Source organism: Macaca nemestrina, chromosome 10 (genome assembly GCF_043159975.1).
Source record: "Macaca nemestrina isolate mMacNem1 chromosome 10, mMacNem.hap1, whole genome shotgun sequence".
Taxonomy (NCBI): Eukaryota; Metazoa; Chordata; class Mammalia; order Primates; family Cercopithecidae; genus Macaca; species Macaca nemestrina.
Genome location: NC_092134.1, coordinates 20,765,250 through 20,788,595, shown reverse-complemented (window position 1 = coordinate 20,788,595; position 23,346 = coordinate 20,765,250). Strand labels below are relative to the sequence as shown.

General features: G+C 44.0%; 1 protein-coding gene across 1 annotated transcript in view; it reads left to right on the top strand.

The window, feature by feature from the left end:
- LOC105493385 (protein tyrosine phosphatase non-receptor type 11) overlaps positions 1-23,346 on the top strand; it is a 101,537-nt gene that overhangs the window by 39,595 nt on the left and 38,596 nt on the right. The window contains exon 6 of the mRNA XM_011760975.3: positions 1,512-1,625. Coding sequence (XP_011759277.1) covers positions 1,512-1,625 — 114 coding nt within the window. The remainder of the gene's footprint in view (positions 1-1,511; positions 1,626-23,346) is intronic.

Sequence of the window (23,346 nt, the reverse complement as noted above, 5' to 3'; positions counted from 1 at the left end):
CATACAGAGGTAGACAGAATAGTGTCATCAGCCTCTGTGTACCCATCCCAGCTTCAACTCATCAAATCTTTTTTTTTTTGAGACAGTCTTACTCTGTCACCCAGTCTGGAGTGTAGTGGTGCAATCTCGGCTCACTGCAACCTCTACTTCCTGGGTTCAAGTGATTCTCCTGTCTCAGGCTCCTGATTAGCTGGGACTACAGGTGCCTGCCACCATGCCTGGCTAATTTTTGTATTTTTAATAGAGATGGGGTTTCACAATGTTGGCCAGGCTGGTCTCGAATTCTCGATCTTAGGTGATCCGCCTGCCTCAGCCTCCCAAAGTTTTGGGATTATAGGCGTGAGCCACCACACCCAGCCCTAAATCTTTTCTTATTATTACTCCACTCACTGACTGCCTCCTATAGTACTTGGAAACATATTCCAGATTTATATTATTCCCATATTTATCTGTGAAAGGCCTTACAGAGGTTTTTTGTTTTTTGTTTTGTTTTGAGACAGAGTTTTGCTCTGTCAGCCAGGCTGGAATGTAGTGGCGTGTTCTTGGCTCACTGCAACCTCTGTGTCCCGGCTCCAAGAGCTTCTCCTGCCTCAGTCTCCTGAGTAGCTGGGATTACAGGTGGTGCCACTACACCCAGCTAAGTTTTGTGTTTTTAGTAGAGATGGGGTTTCACCATGTAGCCAGGCTGGTCTTGAACTCCTGACCTCAAGTGATCTGCCCGCCTCAGCCTCTCAAACTGCTGGGATTATAGGCGTGAGCCACTGTGCCTGGCCTAAGGCCGTACACAGTTTTAAAGAAAATTTTCATTATAGATCCACTTCTGGTTACCTTTAGGTAACCTCACTTATTCACTTTGGCATTGTTGCTATTTCAAAGTTCACCTTTATGATAGTGGAAAATGATATAATCTCTCTAAATAATGTTGCAGTCTATTCATAAGGAAAAATAGACTTGGCCGGGCATGGTGTCTCACGCCTGTAATCCCAGCACTTTGGGAGGCCAAGGCTGGCGGATCACAAGGTCAGGAGATTGAGACCATCCTGGTTAACACGGTGAAACCCCGTCTCTACCGAAAATACAAAAAATTAGCTGGGCGTGGTGGTGGGCACCTGTAGTCCCAGCTACTCGGGAGGCTGAGGCAGGTGAATGGCGTGAACCTGGGAGACGGAGTTTGCAGTGAGCCAAGATCGCGCCACTGCACTCTAGCCTGGGCGACAGAGCAATACTCCGTCTCAAAAAAAAAAAAAAAAAAAGGAAAAATAGACTTGAATTTATATCAGCAAAATAAAGTGCATGTGGAGACTGAAGACAGACACATTTTCTGGCTGAACAGAAAAGGTGGTGAAACTATTTGAAAACCTTTATTGTGAATTACAGGGTCCTACGAACTCTCTGTCCGTGCCTTTATGAGTATCAACATAGAAGTGTTTTTTGTTTTTTGTTTATTTTTGCATTAACCACCTTTTCTGTAATATTTTCTTTATTTTACATCAACTGCCGTACTCGATCAGCCCCTTAACACGACTCGTATAAATGCTGCTGAAATAGAAAGCAGAGTTCGAGAACTAAGCAAATTAGCTGAGACCACAGATAAAGTCAAACAAGGCTTTTGGGAAGAATTTGAGGTAAGTTATTAAAAAACTGTTTTTTTGTGAGTTGTTATATCCTATTTTTAGTGGAGGAGAAGTTGGTCTTGTGTTTGGAATTGGACCTGAGAGAGTTGAAATTGACGTCCTTTTTTAATTCAGCCATTGATTGACGTGGAACAAGTTGCTACGAGGGCTTCTTCGAAATAGAAGAGCATTGTGTTCTGAGGGAAGGGAGTTGGCAGTGAGTAGTCAATGGATGTGCCAGCCGCTCCATTTGGCTCTTTTGGTTTGGACTGGTGGCAAAATCTCAGAGAAACAAAAGGATCTAATTTCTTTGAAAGATTTCCAACATGCACTGGGGTCTTTAGAAAGAATCTGTAGCCTTAGTGCAGCAAATGGGTATGAATAAAAGAGAAACACCTTGTGGTGGCTTTTTTTTTTTTTTTTTTTTTTGAGACAGGGTCTTGCTCTGTCACCAAGGCTGGAGTGTAGTGGCGTGATCTTGGTTCACTGCAGCCCCGACCTCCCTGGGCTCAAGTGATCCTCCCATCTCAGCCTCCTGAGTAGGTGATACTACAGGCACATGCCACCATGCCTGGCTAATTTTTGTAGTTTTGGTAGAGGTGAGGTTTTGCAGCATTGCCCAGGCTGGTCTTGAACTCTTGGGCTCAAGTGATCCTCCTACTTCAGCTTCCTGAGTAGCTGGGACTACAGGCACATGCCACCACGCCCATCTAATTTTTGTATTTTTTTGTAGAGATGGGGTTTTGCAATGTTGCCCAGGCTGGTCTTGAACTCTTGGGCTCAAGTGATCCACCCACCTTGACATGCGAAATGTGGTGGCTTCAATTTCAGAGTTCAAATTGATGACTCTGGTAAGTTAAGTGAACTAATTTTTTTTTTTTTAAATTATTTTTGTTTATTATACTTTAAGTTCTGGGATATATGTGCAGAACGTTACAGGTTTGTTACATAGGTATACATGTGCCATGGTGGTTTGCTGCACACAACAACCCATCATCTAGGTTTTAAGCCCTGCATGCATTAGGTATTTGTCCTGATGCTCTCCCTCCCCTTTAATGCATCAGTGAAAAAGTGATGATTGGCTGGGTGTGGTGGCTCACTCCTGTAATCTCAGCACTTTGAGAGGGTGAGGCAGGCGGACGACTTGAGTCCAGGAGTTCCCCCCCATCCCCAGATAGTGTGTGTGATGTTCCCCTCCCTGTGGCCACGTGTTCTCATTGTTTGGTTTTCTGTTCCTGTGTTAGTTTGCTGAGAATGATGGTTTCCAGCTTCATCCATGACCCTGCAAAGACATGAACTCATTCTTTTTTATGGCTGCATAGTATTCCATGGTGTATATGTGCCCCCATTTTCTTTATCCAGTCTATCATTGATGGGCATTTGGGTTGGTTCCAAGTCTTTGCTATTTTAAATAGTGCTGCAATAAACATACATGTGCATATATGTCTTTATAGTAGAATGATTTATAATCCTTTGGGTATATACTCAGTAATGGGATTGCTGGGTCAAATGGTATTTCTGGTTCTAGATCCTTAAGGAATCACCATACTGTCATGCACAATGGTTCAACTAATTTACACTCCCACCAACAATGTAAAAGTGTTCCTATTTCTCTACATCCTCTCCAGCATCTGTTGTTTCCTGACTGTAAGTGAACTGATCTCTTTCCTGAAACTAACTTGGGTTGGAGAATGTCCCTGATGGGAATGTGATGTGTTCCCATTGCACTCTTCTATGTCACTTACCCATTGACAATGTGATCTCTTTCGTTTTCTCCTCATCCATTTGACAGAAAGCTTCAAAAACAAGGATTCTGGCATATTTACCTTTGCAGTTGTCCCCAGCACATAGCACAGTGCCTGGAACATGGCACAAACTCCGTAAATGTTTGTTGAATGAGTATTTACATTTAACTCATGTTTACATCATTTTATTTTCCTGTTCTGTTTTATGGGAATGATTATTCTACGCTTTTTGTAGGACTACAATTTATAAGTATTTGTGGAATGAATGAATAAGTGAATGACTGGGCAAATAAAGTACTTTTAGCCACAGTATGTGTGAACAACTTGCTGAGATAGATATGATTTCCCATTTTCCAGCTTGAGGGACCTAAGGGAGGTTAAGTAAATTGTTCAACCTTCATACCACAGTTTTTTTTTGTTTGTTTGTTTTGTTTTCTTTTTTTCCTTCTGAGACAGGGTCTCACTTTGCTGCCCAGACTGGAGTATAGTGGTGCAGTTATAGCTCACTGCAGCTTCCAGCTTCTGGGCTCATGCCATCCTTCCACTTTAGCCTCCTGAGTAGCTGGGACTACAGGTGTGCACCACTATACCCAGCTAATTTTTCATTTTTTGTAGATATGGGGTCTCACTATGTTACTCAGGTTGGTCTTGAACTTCTGAGCTCAAACAATTCTCCTGTCTTGGCCTCTCAAAGTGTTGAAATTACATGCGTGAGCCACTGTGCCTGGCCCGTACCACAGATATTGATTGAATTCCAGCACCGGGGAGGGGTGTAGAATAGAACATTCTCAGTCCTTGCTCAACATTGCTGAACAGAGACTTGAATTTGAGTTTATTCTCTCATCCCAGGCATTGGGTTAGGCTCTGAAGACACTGGTGAACAAGACAGATAGGGTTACTGCCTTTAAAGGGAGCTTCTAGTTGAGAGAAGGAAAATAGTGATGAAAAGCATCAATGAAAAAGTGATGATAGGCTGGGCATGGTGGCTCACTCCTGTAATCTCAGCACTTTGAGAGGGAGAGGCAGGCAGATCACTTGATTCCAGGAGTTTGAGACCAGGCTGGGCAACATGGTAAAACCCCATCTCTACAAAAAATACAGAAAGTAGCCGGGTGTGGTGGTGCACACCCGCAGTCCCAGCTACTCTGGGGGTTGAGGTGGGAGGATTGCTTGAGCCTGGGAGGTTGAGGCTGCAGTGAGCTGAGATCACGCCGGTGCACTTCAGCCTGAGCAACAGCCAGAACCTGTCCCAAAAGAAAAAAAAAATGATGATAAACATAATGAGTCAGAATTTTGAAGTCTCAGCCTCACTGTTGCCTTCCTTGTCCTCCACCTGCCTAGATAATAAAAGGCAGCATTTCAGCAGTCATTCATTACATTATGTTCACTTCATTTCACCTTCATAAAGCCTCATGAGGTAAGATGGGGAGATACAGAAGTTTTAGAAATCACTCATCAAAATTGAATGGAAAACCGATTTTTCCAAAATTTTTTAGTGCGGAAAATTTCAATTATAATCAAAAGTAGAGAGAACGGGATAGTTATAGCAGTATACCTGACACCCAGCATTAACAACTGTTGACATTATGGCCAATCTTTTTTTTTTTTTTTTTTTGAGACAGAGTCTCGCTCTGTCGCCCAGGCTGGAGTGCAGTGGCCTGATCTCAGCTCACTGCAAGCTCCGCCTCCCAGGTTTAGCGGTTCTCCTGCCTCAGCCTCCCAAGTAGCTGGGACTGCAGGCACCCACCACCTCGCCCGGCTAGTTTTTTGTATTTTTTTTTTTTTTTTTTTTAGTAGAGACGGGGTTTCACCGTGTTAGCCAGGATGGTCTCTATCTCCTGACCTCGTGATCCGCCTGTCTCAGCCTCCCAAAGTGCTGGGATTACAGGCTTGAGCCACTGCGCCCGGCCAATTATGGCCAATCTTTTTCGACTGTGCCCCACTCACTCCCCCAGCCCTGACTTGTCTTGAAGCAAATAATTCTTTTTTTTTTTTTTTTTTGAGATAGAGTCTCTGTCCCCCAGGCTGGAGTACAGTGGCTTGATCTTGGCTCACCACAACCTCCGCCTCCCGGGTTCAAGCGATTCTTGTGCCCCAGCCTCCTGAGTAACTGGGATTACAGGCGAGCACCACCACGCCCAGCTAATTTTTGTATTTTTAGTAGGGACGGCATTTTCACTATGTTGGCCAGGATGGTCTCAAACTCCTGATGTCAGGTGATCCGCCTGCCTTGGCCTCCCAAAGTGCTGGGATTATAGGTGTGAGCCACTGTTCCCGGCCTTGAAGCAAATCTTACACATCTTTCATCTGTAACTATTTTATTTCAAAAAATTAGAACCTGAATAGCATTATCATATCTAAAACTATTAGCGGTAATTCCTTAATATTAACATATATCAGTCACTATTCACATTTTCCTGATTGCCCCCCCCCCCCACACACACACTTGCAATTTGTTTTTTTTCCCTTTTTAGACAGTCTCGCTCTGTTGCCCAGGCTGGAGTGCAGTGGTGCGTTCTCAGCTCACTGCAACCTCCACCCCCTGGGATCAAGTGATTCTCTTGTCTCAGCCTCCCAAGTAGCTGGGACTATGGGTGCCCGCCACCTCGCCTGGCTAGTTTTTGTATTTTTAGTAGAGATGGGGTTTCACCATGTTGGCCACGCTGGTCTCAAACTTCCGACCTCAGGTAATCCACCCACCTCGGCTTCCCAAAGTGCTGGGATTACAGGCATGAGCCACTGTGCCCGGCAGCAATTTGTTTGAATTGGGAGTGCTTTCTTCCACCCTGATTATGAAAAAATTTCAAATGTGTATAAAACAGATTCATATAAAGGATCCTGATATGCCATTATCAGCTTTATCAATTATCCCCGACATATTTTTTATTTATAAATATTTCAATATTTGTGGAATCCTTAAAAATGCACCCCATAACCCAACATTGTTCATATTATACCAGTTGTCTTATAATTAAAAAATATTTTGTTCAATAATTTTTCAGATAAGCTTCACACACTGTGGTTGACTAAGTCTCATAGTATTTCTGTTTTAAAAATCTTAAGGCTGGGCATGGTGGCACACGACTGTAATCCCAGCACTTTGGGAGGCCGAGGTGGGTGGATCATGAGGTCAAGAGATCGAGACCATCCTGGCCAACATGGTGAAAACCCGTCTCTATTAAAAATACAAAAATTAGTTGGGCATGGTGGTGCATGCCTGTAGTCCCAGCTACTCGGAAGGCTGAGGCAGGAGAATCGCCTGAACCCGGGAGGCAGCAGTTGCAGTGAGCCGAGATCACACCACTGCACTCCAGCCTGGAGACGGAGTAAGACTCCATCTCAAAAAAGAAAAAAAAAATCTTAAGTCCCTTTGAATACTTTGACGCCCCTTCCATCTCTCTTGCTCTGTCTTCCTTCCCCATCTCCCTGTCTTTTCTGCTGTTGAAGAAAGCAGATCCTTAGTCCTGAGAATTACTTATAGTCTGGATTTTGCTGAGTGCCTCTCTGTGGTGGACTTAACCATGTATCCATCCCTTATATTTCTTGGAAGTTGATATATCTAGATACTTTATTGGATATAAGTTTTCTTTGGCAAGACAGCATGCATGGTGGTGTTTCAGGAGGTGCTTATGTCCTGTTGTTTCTTCTCTGATTTTCTTAGCAGCTCCTGATCATTATTACTTACATCCATTAATTCAAAAGGGACTGTATGGTAGTGATATTGTGATTTTATCATTCCTCTTCATTTGTTAGGTTGGAATATTTCTATAAAAAGCTTTTCATTGCCGAGAAATCATTGTTGATTTCTTCCTTCTTACTAAGCAGTTTCCTTTTTCTTTTTTTTTTTTTTTTCTGAGGCAGGTCTCGCTGTGTTGCTCAGGCTGGTGTGCAATGGTGCAAATACACAGTCGCGAACTCTTGGGCTCGGGGGATCCTCCTGCCTCAGCTTCCTGTGTAGTTGGGACCACAGGTGCTTGCCACCACACCTGGCGATTTTTTTGTAGAGATGATGAGGTCTCACTTTGTTGCCCAGGCTGGTCTTGAGTGTTTGGGCTCAAGCAATCTTTCTACCTCAGCCTCCTGAGTAGCTGGGACTACAGGCACATACCACCATGCCTAGCTAATTGTTTTATTTTTATTTTTAGTAGAGATATGGTCTTATTATGTTGCTCAGGTTGGTCTCGAACTCCAGAGCTCAAGTGATCCTCCTGCCTCAGCCTCCCAGTGTGCTGGGATTATAGGTATACAACAGGCGTGAGCCAACAAGCCTGGCCAGATTTTTTTTCCTGATTTGAAATCTATTATGGGTTCAATTGATACTTCCAAATCAAACTCAAGGCTTCCAGATTTCTACTAACCTCGTTGATCTTACCCATGTATCTCCTTTCTCTAGTGCCAAAAATCCTACTTCTTGAAGCCATAATAAGATTATTCATTTGTTTTATCCCACATTACACACAGCAGTCTCAGAATAATCACTTCCCAATAATATGATTACTGAAAACAGTTTAATATTTTTTGCAGTTTTCAAAAAAAATCCTTCAGAAATGTGTAGTCAGGTTACTGTATGCTGCTGGGCACAGTGGCTCACGCCTATAATCCCAGCACTTTGGGAGGCCAAGAAGGGAGGATCGCTGGAGCTCAGGAGTTTGAGACCAGCCGGGGCAATACAGTGAGACCCTGTCTCTACAAAAGAAAATTAAAAATTAACCAGACATGGTGGCACGTACCTGTAGTCCCAGCTATTGAGAGGCTGTGGCGAGAGTAGGCTTAAGCCCAGGAGTTTGAAGCTGCAGTGAGATATGATTGTGATACTGTACTCCAGGGTGACAGAGCAGGGACTCTGTTTTTAACAAATATATATAAAAAAAACTTCCTGTGCCTTAGACTCATTTGTAATCGTCCTTCTGTCTGTGTGGCTGTATGCTAACTGGGTACATGGTTAGTTTATTTGTTTCATTTAAAAAGTCTCTTTCTGTTAAGTTTTATTTATAATTACACAAATACTGGATTTGATAGTCAAATTGAAAAAACAAAGTATATTCAAAGAAGTCTACCTTCTATCCTTGTCCTTTCCTGTCTACATTTTAGCCATAGTATGAAAAGTTATGGTTTATCATTACATTTCAAAAATATAAGAAGATATTCCCATATCCCATTTTTTTCTTAAGCAATAGCATAACTTTACATACTTTTTTCTAACCTTGCTTTTTTAAATATCCTGGACATCACTCCATAGTAGTGTCTAGAGATAGTCTTCATTCATTTTTTTACTATATAGTAATCCATTGTGTAGTTGTACCATAGTTTATTCAACCTATTGATGGGCATTTGGGTAGTTGCCAAATATATTCCAAAGAGGATTACAGTGAATAGCCTTGTGTATGCATCCTGTTTTACTTTTGCTGACTACTGGTAATATTAACATTTTTTATGTTCTGTATTATAAAATGGTGGTTATTATTCATCTGTAACTTTTATTATACATGACTTTGGTTAGCATGCTTTAACTTTTTTTTTTTTTTTTTTTTTTTTTTTTTTTTTGAGACGGAGTCTCGCTCTGTAGCCCAGGCTGGAGTGCAGTGGCGCGATCTCGGCTCACTGCAAGCTCCGCCTCCCGGGTTCACGCCATTCTCCTGCCTCAGCCTCCGGAGTAGCTGGGACTACAGGCGCCCGCCACCACGCCCGGCTAATTTCTTTTTGTATTTTTAGTAGAGACGGGGTTTCACCGTGTTAGCCAGGATGGTCTCGATCTCCTGACCTCGTGATCCGCCCGCCTCGGCCTCCCAAAGTGCTGGGATTACAGGCTTGAGCCACCGCGCCCGGCCGCTTTAACTTTTTAGTATAACATTTGCAAACTACTTGTTTTAATTAAAAGTTTGGTTAAATGTAAAAAATAGTGAGCTATTTTGTAATCTAGATTCAATAGACTCTTATACTTCCTTTACAAATGATACCTGAGTTGATCATTTGTGTAAATGACCGTGAACTTAAAAATTACAGCATTTTTCAAAATAAATTTTTTAACATTTTAAAATTATTTAAAATAATAGACACACAAAGTAAAAAAAGAAGAAGAAGAAAAGAGGGTCTCGCTATGTTGCCCAGGCTGGTCTCAAACTCCTGGGCTCAAATGATCCTCCTGCTTTGGCCTCCTAAAGTGTGAGTCACCACATCTGGCAAAAATTAATTTCTTTAAAACAAAAACATTGCCGGGCGCGGTGGCTCACGCCTGTAATCCCAGCGCTTTGGGAGGCCGAGGCGGGCGGATCACAAGGTCAGGAGATCGAGACCACGGTGAAACCCCGTCTCTACTAAAAATACAAAAAATTAGCCGGGCGCGGTTGTGGGCGCCTGTAGTCCCAGCTACTCGGGAGGCTGAGGCAGGAGAATGGCGTGAACCCGGGAGGCGGAGCTTGCAGTGAGCCAAGATCGCGCCACTGCACTCCAGCCTGGGCGACAGAGTGAGACTCCGTCTCAAAAAAAAACAAAAACAAAAACAAAAACAAAAACATTACAGGTTATCTGGTACCATGGGAGCTTCTTTAATACTAGGGTCACTTAGAACGAAGCTTAGGAACAAAGTCAGACTTTCATGAAGGGCTTGTGTGGCAATGGGGTATTTTTTGCAAATTCCATCGGTGGGGTCAAGATGTGAGTTTAGAAGGAACTCTTAGCCTGACTCTTCTGGCCATGGAAAAAGATGGTTGGTTCTAAATGCTGACCTGATGATTTCACACTGTCACATCTCAAATTGTGGTCATCTTTTATACATTATTAACAACAAAAGGGAAAAATTGAGTTGACTTTAGGAGGAAGTGGAAAATAACGAGAGCATATCTATACTCTGCAGGCTCTCCATAGAGGTCAGACTGAGGTGGTAAAATTGTTGTGCACTAAATTAGGGCATTAACGTTTCATGGAAATCGAAGCTATATCTAAATAGCTGATGGCCTGCTTTCTAGATCTCCTATGTACTTGCTTCTCAAATTCAGTCTGTTTTAAAAACTTGCTCTTTGAGGTTGGAACCAGGGAAATAAGGCTGAGAACAGAATAAGCCATTATCGAAAAAATTAGAAACTTGAAAGCAGATACTCATAATCTAAATCCTCTGAAGCTAAAGTTGATCCACAATAGCAAAGCATTATCATTTTAGTGATTGTACCTTAGTTGTTTCCTGGAAGATGATAAATTTGGAATCACTTTCTTCTTACAGCGTGCTCTGATAGTCTTTAGAACAAACCAGAGCTCTAAATTGCAATGCCATTGGTAATTTAACTCTGATTTGTTTCTATGCCCGGCTCCTGGTGTTCTGTAAAATTCTACATGTCATTTCAGGTATCTTTATCCAGAAGACATTACTTTTGCCTTTGATGCACTTTAAAATGTGAAGTCTCTTGTGAAGCTCTTTGGTTCTTTTTTCCTTTGCTGCTGAAATAAATTCAGGTTGATGATTTTCTTCTAGGATATGTTATATGATCTAGACATTGCAAACCCAAGTCTTTGATTTTTTTTCCCTACAGATTGCCTATTTCTTTTTTATTTTAATTTTTATTAGTTATTATTATTATTATTTTTGAGATGGAGTCTCACTCTGTCGCCCGGGCTTGAGTGCAGAGGTGTGATCTCAGCTCACTGCAACCTCCACCTCCCAGGTTCAAGTGATTCTTGTGCCTCAGCCACCCAGGTAGCTGGGATTACAGGTACGCACTGCCACTCCCAGCCAATTTTTTTGTATTTTTAGTAGGGATGGGATTTCTCCATGTTGGCCAGGCTGGTCTCAAACTCCTGATCTCAAGTGATCTGGCTGCCTTGGGCTCCCGAAGTGTTGGGATTACAGGCATGAGCCACCATGTCTGGCCAATTATTAAGTTCTTTTAAAGAGATGGGGTCTCACTATCCTGCCCAGGCTAGAGTGCAGTGTCTCTTTACAGGCACTGTCATAGTGCACTGTAGCCTTGAACTCCTGGGCTCAAGTGATCCTCCTGAGAGGCTGGAATTACAGACATATGCCACTGTGTCCAACAGATTGTCCATTTGTGATCTGTGTAAATATCTCTCACTTCCTGCAGTATCTCTGCTCAAGAATGTAAAGAGATGGATAATATTTTTAGATTTGTTGAAATAAAGTAAAGTTCTGCTCAAATGAGACTGACACTAACTAAATGAAAAGGCCAGTTATAATTCTGCAATTTTGTGTCTGCAGTGTATGCGTTATTGTACACTTGAATCGGCCGTGTGCATTGTGGTGAAGTGCATATTTGCATGGTTGTATTGAAAAGGTTTTTGGGCCAGGCATGGTGGCTCATGCCTGTAATCCCAGCAATTTGGGAGGCTGAGGCGGGCAGATTACCTGAGGTCAGGAGTTCAAGACCAGCCTGGCCAGCATGGCGAAACCCCATCTCTACTAAAAAATACAAAAAATTAACCGGGCATGGTGGCAGCCACCTGTAATACCAGCTACTAGGGAGGCTAAGGCAGGGGGAATTGCTTAAACCTGGGAGGCAGAGGTTGCAGTAAGCTGAGATTGTGCCACAGTCCAGTTTGATGTGTCACTGCACTCCAGCCTGGGTGACAGAGCAAAACTCTGTATCAAAAAAAAAAAAAAAGAAAAAAAAAAAAGAAAAGGTTTTTGCCCTCTCTCTGTGCCTCCTGCTCCCTGTTGAGTCCTATAGGCCTGAGCTGCCAGGTGGCACTGTGGGCTGAGACTGGACATTGCAACCGACTGCAAGGCACTGCAGGAGCCAGGTTGTGGATGGACAGTCCCTCGGGCTTTCTTCTTTCCATTTGTCTTCCTCCTTTAACCCCCCTCTGTATCCAGTATCCCTGCTCTCCATACACCTGCTTCATTCTTTTTCCTTCAGTAGATTTTTCTGCCTCTTGACTTACAAACCCTACTTCTAGCCCCTTTCAGATACTGAAACTAGCAACTTTCAGTCTTTGTACCAAAGTCTCAGAGATTCTCATTGACTCAGATGCCATCCATCTCTAGTCCAAAGAACAATGTCAATGACATGATCATGTAGAACAAAAGTGTCTGCTGTGGACACATTTGGGGAGAAATAGTTTTCAGTGATGAGGGTTGTAGCGAGTTGGGCAGATGGCCCAAAAATATCTACCAAAAACTGTAGACACTGCTGGTGGCAGTGACTTATTCCTTGCTTCATTCAGCAAATATTGATTGAACACCGACTCTATGTCTGGTTCTATTCTATGTTTTGGGGATGGAGCAGTGAACAAATCAGTCTTTATGGAGTGTACAGTGAAGTGGGAGAGACAGGCAGTAAACAAAGAAACAGTTCAATGTTCAATCTGTGAGATGGTGTTAAGTGCTACAGAGAAAACAAAGTAGTGTAAGATTAAAAGGGTGTTTTGATAGGCCTTTACTGTTTAGGTCTCTTTGATAAAGTGGCATTTGAGCAAAGCTCTGAGGGAAATAATGGAGTCAACCATGCATATAACCTCAGGGAGAACATTCCAGGTAGAGGGAACAGCAAGTGCAAAAGCCCTGAAGTGGGGGTTTGTTTACCATGTTGCACAATCTGCACACGGGCCAGTACAATTGGAGTGGATGGGAAATGTACAAGACAGAAGTTGAAAAGGCCAGGTGCGGTGGCTCATGCCTACAATCCCAGCATTTTGGGAGGCTGAAGTGGGAGGAGTTTGAAATCAGCCTGGGCAACGGAGCCAGACCTCGGGTTATCTACAAAAAAAAGAAAAAAAGAAAAAAAAGAGCTGGGCATGGTGGTGCACACCTGTAGGGAGGCTGAGGCAGGAGGATCACTTGAACCCAGGAGTTTGAGGCTGCAGTGAGCCCTGATTATGCCACTGCACTCCACCGTGGGTGACACAGTGAGACCCTCTCTCAAGAGGGAGATAGAGGTAGAGCAATGGTGGATGGGTCCCATCATGAAGGGCATTGTGGGTCACTAGAAGGCCTTTTGCTTTTACTTGGAGGAAGATGGAAAGCTTGTGAAAAGTTTTAAATACAGAAGCAAGGGGATCACTCTGGCTGCTGCGTGGAGGACAGTCTATGAGGGGTAGGTGGAGGTAGGGAGACCAGGAAGGAGGCTGTTGTAATCATCTGAGCAGAAAAGTGATGGTGCTTGGCTCAGGACAGCAGCAGTAGAGGTGGTTGGGTTCTAGAGCTATTTTGAAGGTAGAATTGCCAATATTTGAAGGTGGATTTGATAGATCGTATAGCATGACAGAACTGAGTCAAGAATAAGATGAACACTTTTGACTTGAGCAACTGGGTAGGATGGAGTTGCCATTTTCTTAGGCATGGAGGACTGGAAGGAACGGTCTTTGGGGGAGGTGATCGGCTTTTATTTTGGATATGTTGAAGTTTCAGTTGCCTGTGAGACATTCAATTGGAAGATGATTCTTCAATGAATTTCATGATATTACAGTTGGGATTGTGCTAGAATGTTCTTCTTGCCTCACTTCTTCATTTGGCTAACATCTCTTCATTCTTCAGTCCCCAGCATCAAGGGCATTTTTGCAAAGAAACCTTCCTTGATTCCCATCCCCATGCTTGGGCATTCTTCCTGTTATATGTGTGTGCATAGCAACACATCCATTCCTTTATAGTACTTACCATCCTTGAAGTTCATAAATAATTTGTGTGGGTATTGGTGTAATGTGCTATGAGTCCACAGAAGCAGATAACATAAGAAGGTCTGTTGGAATAAAGAGAGGTTTTATGGCTGGGTGTGGTGGCTCATGCCTGTAATCCCAGCATTTGAGAGGCCGATGCAGGCTGATTGCTTGAGGCCAGGAATTCGAGACCAGCCTGGTGGTGAAATGGTTTTACCAACATGGTGAAATCCTGTCTCTACTAAAAATATAAAAATTAGCCAGGCGTGGTGGTAAGCACCTGTAATATCAGCTATTCGGGAGGCTGAGGCAGTAGAAGCACTTGGACCCAGGAGGTGGAGTTTGTAGTGGGTCGAGATTGCACTACTGCATTTCAGCCTGGGCGACAGAGTGAGACTCTGTCCCAAAAAACAAAACAAAACAAAACAAAACAAAACAAAACAAAACAAAAACGGGCCAGGTGCAGTGGCTCATGCCTGTAATCCCAGCACTTTGGGAGGCTGAGACGGGCGGATCACGAGGTCAGGAGATCGAGACCATCCTGGCTAACACGGTGAAACCCCTTCTCTACTAAAAAGTACAAAAAACTAGCCAGGCGAAGTGGCAGACGCCTGTAGTCCCAGCTACTCAGGAGGCTGAGGCAGGAGAATGGTGTAAACCCGGGAGGCAGAGCTTGCAGTGAGCTGAGATCCGGCCACTGCACTCCAGCCTGGGCGACAGAGTGAGACTCCGTCTCAAAAAAAAAAAAAAAATTAAAAAGAGGTTTTTGCTCAGATGAAACTGATAGGGAACAATAAAGAGGCACAGTTTGATCCTACTGTTCTATGTCTGCTATTTGCAAATTTCCTTTTTTAAATTTTACCTTTTTTTAAGAGACGGTGTCTCGCTATGTTGCCCAGGCTGGTCTTTATTTTATTTTAAGTTCCCAGGTACATGTGCAGCCAGGCTAGTCTTGAACTCCTGGCCTCAAGCAATCTTCCTGCCTTAGCCTCCCAAAGTGCTGGGATTTCAGGCACGTGCCACTGTGCCTGGCCTATGTGCATATTTTCTAGGAAAATAACCCAGATCAGTCCACAGACCCCACAAAGACAGGCAGTCCTATTTTGTTCCCTGTAGCCCCAGAATCCAGCTGAAAGCCTGGCACACAGTAGGAACAAAATAAGTATCTGTGGCATGTTGGATCTGAGCTATTTCCTGTATCAAGAGAGTAGTATTGGACTCAGACCCTCTGTGTCTGTTCAAAGAATAGCTATCTGATGCTTACAACATATGAAGGAATGTTCTGGGCTTTGCTTTGAGGTGTTCTGCTTTGTTATCCAACAATTTGTGTTCGTGTGGAGCCCCTGTTTGAGGTGTGGTGAAACCACAGTTTAAGTCTGATCTCTACCAACTAAGCTAGCCAAGTGGATGGATGTAGGATGTGCGTTTTAGTCTTTGAGATCCCTGTACCCACGTGCCCAAGAATTGGTAGTGCTGAATTTCAGAAAGATTTTAGTTTTTAAACCATTTTTAGATTTAAAAAATACTGCAATACCAAAAAACCCCTCAAAAGCCCCAAACAAGAAACCCCCATACAACACCTTATTACCTGGGGTTATTTTTTCCTAGGGCTTTAATACTTGTTTACCTTAGTAATTCATTTATTTCTTGTTTTAAAGCCCAGCCTGCTGTCATGCTAGCCTGTCTTCTCTGTGGTGGTCCAAAGCTGTTTTCAGCTTGCACTAGCATTGTGGTCATTTCACTGACAGCTTCATAGATGTCCCGGATTCCACCAGCCGCTCTGCTAACTGATGTTCTCCAGGAGAAGCTAGTGTGTCTTCACATCCACAGTCCAGTTTGATTTCTTTAAAGTGATTACATCCTGCTTAGGGGAGCTATAAATTCTACTTTGAGATGGTTAGGTTTTATGGAAACAGGACTTTAACTGCACCCCAGAGCTGTGTCTAGAATAATAATTCTTGGTGATCTCTAGTGGAAATCTTCCCATTGGTGACTAAGCAACACCGCAGGGAACAAAACCCTCAAGCAGGGCTCCAACCTCATGCTTAAAAATGCTCCAGGGTGGCAGGCTTGCCCTTTAACTAGGGTTTTCTATCTACGCCTGAGTTCCCAGACTTAGTAGAGGAGCTCCTACCTTCCTGTGGTTAGAACATTTCAGTAGTTAGAGGTTTTATTCCATAAGCTAAATGTTATATTCTGGAGAAATTCCTTTCTATCTGTTGGAGTATTTCTTTCTCTTTTGTTCCTTATCTCCCCACGTCCCCCATGACTTTTTTTGTGTCGTTGTTTTTGTGGTAGAGTCTCACTCTGTTGCCTGGGCCAGAGTGCAGTGGCATGATCTTGGCTCACAACTTCCTGGGCTCAGGTGACCCTCCTACCTCAGACTCCCAAATAGCTAGGACTACTGGTGCGCGCCAACACGCCTGGCTAATTTTTTCTATTTTTAGTAGGGACGGGGTTTCACCATGTTGCCCAGGCTGGTCTTGAACTCCTAGGCTCAAGCAGTCTGCCCACCTTAGTCTCCCAAAGTGCTGAGATTACATGTGTGAGCCTCTACGCCTGGTCACCTATTTTGTTTTGAAGATGAAGAAAGTGACTTCCAGAAGTGAGAAAGTTGCCCCCAGGGATGTGATTGGCAAATGGTTGGCTGAGGTTTGAACCTGAGGACTTCTGACTCCATGTCTACCATGCCATGCTTTCTTTCACTCAGCCATTGAGATTCTCCTGCCCAGTTCTTAAGGCCCCCACTGTTTTTCTCACTCTCGCCATCTCTTCTCCTTTCCCCCTACTTCCTAGTTCACAGCTTCCAGACTTGCTGCCTGGTCTCCTTCACTCTCCCGCGTGCTCGCTGGCTTCATGCCACCTTTGCACTCTCCCCCCCACCCCCAACTTGCCAGGTTGCTTCCCTTTCTTGCCTATACCCACCTAAATTTTTTACCTGTTTTCAGCTTCAGCTCCTCCCAGAAACCTTCTTCAGTTAATTTCATGGATCCTTAAATGAATTTAATTTCATTCCTTAAATTCCACAGTGCATAATTAAAAATCACACAGTTATAGATTTGCCTTGTACTATTTGCTGCTGTTTCATGTGTCAGACCTGTTTTCCTCCAAGGACCATGCCTTTTTATTTATTTATTCATTTTTGAGATAGGGTCTTGCTCTGTCTCCCAGGCTTGAGTGCAGTAGCACAATCAGCTCACTACAGCCTTGAACTCTTGGGTTCAAGGGATCGTCCTGCGTCAGCCTCCAGAGTAGCTGGGACTACAGGCATGTGCCATTGCCACCACAAATTTTTCAATTTTTGCAGAGATGGGGGTCTCACTACGTCGCCCAGGCTGGTTTTGAACTCCTGGCCTCAAAGGATTATCCTGCCTCAGCCTCCCAAGTAGCTGGCATTCCAGGTGTGCGCCACCACACCCAGCTAATTTTTGTATTTTTAGTAGAGATGGGGTTTCACCATGTTGGCCAGGCTGGTCTCAAACTCCTGACCTCAGGTGATCCGCCCGCCTCAGCCTCCCAAAGTGTTAGGATTACAGGCGTGAGCCATGGCCTCTGGCCGTATCTTTGTTTTAAAAAGTAATCTCTCTACTTGGTGGGCCAATAATTAAAAATATAAAATATTTAAGAAAGAAAAAAAGTAAGTAAAGTAACCATACAGGTTGGTCTGGCCATAATGTGAGTGTCATTATTTTTCTTCCCTAGGTGTTTGGCTCTGTTGCTCAGAGCAGTACAGGCGAAATGGTCATTAGGGCATCGTCATGGTGCCTGGGGATGCCTGACTCAGCCAGTTTGTTTTCTGTCTGCCTCTCTCCTTGGTCCTTTTCCTCCACTTTCATTCTTGAAATTCTAGTCAAGAGCCAGGTCCAGTGGTTTTCAATCCAAGGGCTTTGGAAGCCTCTGGGCTCTATTTTGGTTATTGCAGTCACTGGGTTGCTACTCCTGGCATTTAGGTTGGCAGAGGTCTGGGCTGGGGAGCAAGAATGTTCAGTGGCCACAAATGTAAGGGATGGTCTTACATTTACATAAGGGAGACAATGAAAACTTACCTCCTCCAGAGTCAGTAGTGCTGTTGGGCACTCACTTGTACAACATGGATTAGGACATTGACTTTCTGTGGATACGTTTTAATAGTTTATTAGGTGTGTTAGGCCGTTTTGCACTGCTCTAAAGGAATATCTGAGGCTAGGTAATTTATAAAGACAAGAAGTTTAATTGGCTTATGGTTCTACAGGCTGTACAAGCATGACTCCAGCATCTGCTTCTGGTGAGGGTCTCAGGAAACTTCCTGTCATAGAGGAAGGCAAAGGGAGAGCAGACGATCACATGGCCGGAGCGGTGGCGAGGGTGGGGTGGGTGTCACACTCTTTTTTTCTTTTTCTTTTTGAGACACAGTCTGGCTCTGTCGCCCAGGCTGGAGTGCAGTGGCCGGATCTCAGCTCACTGCAAGCTCCGCCTCCCGGGTTTACGCCATTTTCCTGCCTCAGCCTCCCGAGTAGCTGAGACTACAGGCGTCCGCCACCTTGCCCGGCTAGTTTTTTATATTTTTTAGTAGAGAAGCGTTTTAACCGTGTTAGCCAGGATGGTCTTGATCTCCTGACCTCGTGATCTGCTCGTCTTGGCCTCCCAAAGTGCTGGGATTACAGGCTTGAGCCACCGCGTCCGGCTTTTTTTTTTTTTTTTTTTTAATTTGAGACAGTGTCTCACTCTTTTGCCCAGGTTGGAGTGCAGTGACGTGATCTCAGCTCACTGCAGCCTCTACCTCCCAGGTTCAAGTAATTCTCCTGCCTCAGCCTCCTGAGTAGCTGGGATTACAGGCGCGCATCACAATGCCCAGCAGATTTTTGTATTTTTAGTACAGACGGGGTTTCACCATGTTGGCCAGGCTGGTCTTGGACTCCTGATCTCAAGTAATCCGCCCACCTCGGCCTCCCAAAGTGCTGGGATTACAGGCGTGAGCCACTGTGCGTGGCCACCACACTCTTTTAAACAACCAGATTGCATGTGAACTTAGAGCAAGAACTCACTCACTGGCACCAAAACATTCATGAAGGATCCACTACCTTCCTTTAGGCCCCATCTCCAACACTGGAGGTCACATTTCAACATGAGATTTGGAGGGGACAGACATCCAAACCATATCATTAGATTTAATAGTTTTATGCACTTTGGCTCTTGATCTGTTTAGACTCCTGCAGTCAGGTGACTGTAACTAGCCTCTGGTCCTTTTTGAGAGTTCACAGTTTGGTGCAAACCCTTTAGATGTATTATTTGGGAAAATGGGGTGTCTGGCAGCCTGTGTCCCTGCTTTACATTGTCCTTTTTGCTGCCTGCCCTAAGTCTCCTCATTAGCATCCCTGCCAAGGCCAGTGGAGAAGGATGGAGATGCGGTGACATTCAGCTTGACAGGTCATTAGTAGCTTTTGTGCCCCGGGGACTACTGGTGGGAGGGAGCTTGTGGAAGATAAACCCTGACAGGAATGTATTCTCCTGGAGAGCAGGGTTTATTTGATATTCTTCTGGAGCTTAGAGCCATAAGCCTGGTACTGGGGAGGAAGCGCCCTTAGCAGATGGCATTTGGGAGCCTCTGTGAGCAGAGCATGGAAAGTCACAACTTCTGAGTTGTTTGTATTTGCAATCTCTAGATGGATGGCATCTTCTGCTATGGGAAATGAAATATGTTTAGGCAACTTGCGCCCCAGGTGCAGATGAGGCTGGGCTAATGGGTGCACTAGGGAAGGAGCTGGGAGAGAGATGCGCTGTTAGCTACTATCAATCTGTGACAGCTGTCAGCTGCTGGCAATTAGCACCCACCTGTGCCTGGGATGCAGCGGTGCCTGTCCTGTCCTCTGTGGAAGTCTCTGGACCCAGCAGCCATCTTGACTGTGCACTGTTCAAACCCCAAGTCTGCCTGGAAGAGGTGATTGGGAACTTACTGCACGATAAGGAAAGCGCAGGACAGGCGCAGTGGCTCACGCCTGTAATCTCAGTGCTTTGGGAGGCTGAGGCCAGAGGAGGGCTGGAGTCCTCGAGTGTGAGACCAGCCTGGGCAACATAGTGAGATCCTGTATTTCCAAAAAGTAAAATAATTAGCCAGGTGTGGTGGTGTGTGCCTGAAGACCCAGCTACTCAAGAGACTGAGGTGTGAGGATCACTTGAACCCAGGAGTATGAGGTTACAGTGAGCTGTGATTGCATCACTGCATTCCAGCCTGGGCGACAGAGCATGACCCTGTCTCAAGGAAAAAAAAGGAATAAGGGAAACCTCTGGCAGACCTGATGATGGGTGGCCCAGCCAAAATGAATATTGATGAGGATTTCCCTGGTCTGGAACTCTGAATTTAGTCTGGCAAAGTGTTCCATTTGTGTTGTGAGATGATTCTTGGTGTTACCCCATCACAGTAGGTAAGATAAATTAGCAAACGAGAAAGGCTTTCTCTTTTTCATCCTTATCTGGTCCTTAGATGAAGCCTGAAGAAGGTCTCCATATGGTAGTAGTAAGTCTTTAACATCTACCTCTAACGTTTGCCTATGTCTTTTTTTTTTCTTTTAACAAAGCCTCAGGAATGCCCCAGTATCTAAGTAGAATTTGGTAATATTTCATTTTTGTTACATTCCCTTTTCTGCTTACCTTCTATATATATAGAGTGAAATTTTTAAAAAAATATGTGCAAGTAAGAGCAATTTCTTTTTTCTTTTTCTTTTTTTTGGAGACAGGATCTCGCTCTGTCACCTAGGCTAGAGTACAGTAGCACAATCTCGGCTCGCTGCAACCTCTGCTTCCTGGGTTTAAGTGATTCTCCTGCCTCAGCCTCCCAAGTAGCTGAGTTTACAGGAGCCCACCCCCACTCCCGGCTAATTTTTGTGTTTTTAGTAGAGACTAGGTTTCGCCATGTTGGCTGGGCTGGTTTCGAACTCCTGACCTCAGGTGATCCACCTGCCTTGGCCTCCCAAAGTGCTCTGGGATTATAGGTGTGAGCTACCGGGCCTGGCTGAGGCAGTTTCTTTTTGAAATATATTTTGTGAAGGAGAAAAAGTGGAGGTCAGTTAAAGGAAACAAATAGTGTAAGAGGTGGTATGCAGAGATGCCAAAGCATCTTGAAGATGCCTTTTTTTTTTGGAACAGATTCTTGCTTTGTTGCCTAGGCTGGCCTGCAGTGCTGCAGTCACGGCTCCCTGCAGCCTTGACCTTCTGGGCTCAAGTAATCCTCCTACCTCAGACTCTTGAGTAGCTGGGACTACAGGTGCATGCCACTATGCCTGGCTAATCTTTAAATTTTTTGTACAGGCCAGCTCTCACCATATTGCCCAGGCTGTTCTTGACCTCCTGTCCTCAAGCAAAAATACATATTTTGATTAAGTCTGGGTAGGACCTGGGCCTGGGTTTCTGACTAGCTCCCAGGTGGTGCTAATGCTGCTGGTCTACAGACCACATGTGGAGTAGCCAGTGTAGAGTTCATGTAGCAATATTGATTTCATAGCAAGAGCCAGTATCTATGTACTTGCTTTGTTGTATTTCACACACGGTATAGTGATGTACATGCATCTCATTTGACCCTCACCCCAGCCCTTTGGGGTGGAAAGGATTGCGCTCATTTCACACTGGAGGAAACTGAGGCACAGACAGGCAAAGTAGCTTGGCAAAACAGAAGGGAACTTAAGAGGCAGGCGCTGATTAGCTCAGAGATTAGAAGGCTTCGTGCATCATCCTGAACAGCTTGGACTTGATCTTGAAAGTGGAGGCAGAAGTTGAAGGGTAATTAAACAGGAACTGGAGGAAATTCACCTTGCATAGTGATTGCTTTGGCCACGTGCACCCTGCCACCCCCCCACCTCAGTGAAGTGTCATGTGAAGTTGGGTTCATAAATGAAGACCTGAATGCTTTCCTGCCAAGTTTGTTTTAAATCAAGCTGCTAATTAGTCCCAGTCTCCCTCCCCCGGTATTGTATTTTTTGTTGATGTCGTTTCACTTCATTTAGTTGAAGTGATTGATTCAGTTCAGTGTTTGAATTTCTTTTTGAACCTCACCTTAATAACCTGTCTAAAAATCAAGGTTAAACTTTCTTCCTAACACAGCAGTATTGCTTGGTAAGACTGGCTCACAGTCCAAAGAAATGCTTGCCCAGAGAGGGCAAACTGCTTTGACTCCTTACCCCTGAGCTCATTAAAAAAAAATCAAATGACTGATTTCTTGTCACAGTTCTGCCTACATTAGGTTTTATTTTTGTCCAGGTTTCAGCTAATTAAACGCTTTTGTGATGAGCTTATGTCCAGGCTGAAGGTTGCATTTTGAAACTGAGAGTCAAATACCAATTTAAAGTCCAGACTTTTATACTTATTTGTGAAATTCAGATAAATGAAATGGAAATAAAACAGGGCTGCTGTTTGTGAAATATGACTCTGTTTTTCCTTGTAGGACTCTTTTAAGGGTAGCCGTTTTGGCATTTTATATATAAATTTTCTTTTCTTAGCCTACCTTTTACTTTCTTGATTTGCCTATTTGTGATTTCCCATTAAACACTAGGCTTTTTGTAAACTGATTAGCCCTTGAAATTGACTTTTTTTTTTGAGACAGGATCTTGTTTTGCCACACAGGCTGGAGTGCAGTGGCTCCATCATACAATAAACAGAAAGAAAGAAAGAAAGAGAGAGAGAGAGAACTTGTCTTATTTAAAACAAAAAAAGAAGAAAAAAAGAATATAGATCACAGCTGTTATTTGTATATGCTACGCCAATCCTTGCTGGGTTTCATTCTTTATAATTTTATTTTTAAAGATTTTTCTTCTTATAAATATTCTATTTTTTCATTGTAGAAAATTTAAGGGAGAACACAGTGGGAAAAAAAACAAGAAAAGGACTTCATAATCCTGCTACCTTGGGGGAAAAGAAATCACCATTACCTATTTGGTTCTTCTCCCACTTTTTTTTTTTTTTTTTTTCCTGAGATGGAGTCCCCCTCTGTTACCTAGGCTGGAGTGCAGGGACGTGATCTCAGCTCTCTGCAACCTCTGCCTCCTGGGTTCAAGCGATTCTCATGCCTCAGCCTCCCGAGTACCTGGGATTACAGGGGTGTGCCATCACGCCTGGCTAATTTTTGTATTTTTAGTGGAGACAGGGTTTCGTCATGTTGGCCAAGCTGGTTTTGAACTCCTGACCTCAGGTGATGCTCCGCCTTGGCCTCCCAAAGTACTAGGATTACAGGTGTGAGCCACTGCACCTGGCCTTCTGCCTTTTTTTTTAAGGAAAAAAAATTAAAAAATTGTTTTTCTTTTTGAGATAGCATCTCATTTTGTTGCCCAGGCTGGTCTTGAACTTCTGGGCTCAAGCGATCCTCCAGCCTCAGCCTCCCGAGTAGCTGGGACTACAGATGCACATCACGGTGTCCTTATGCC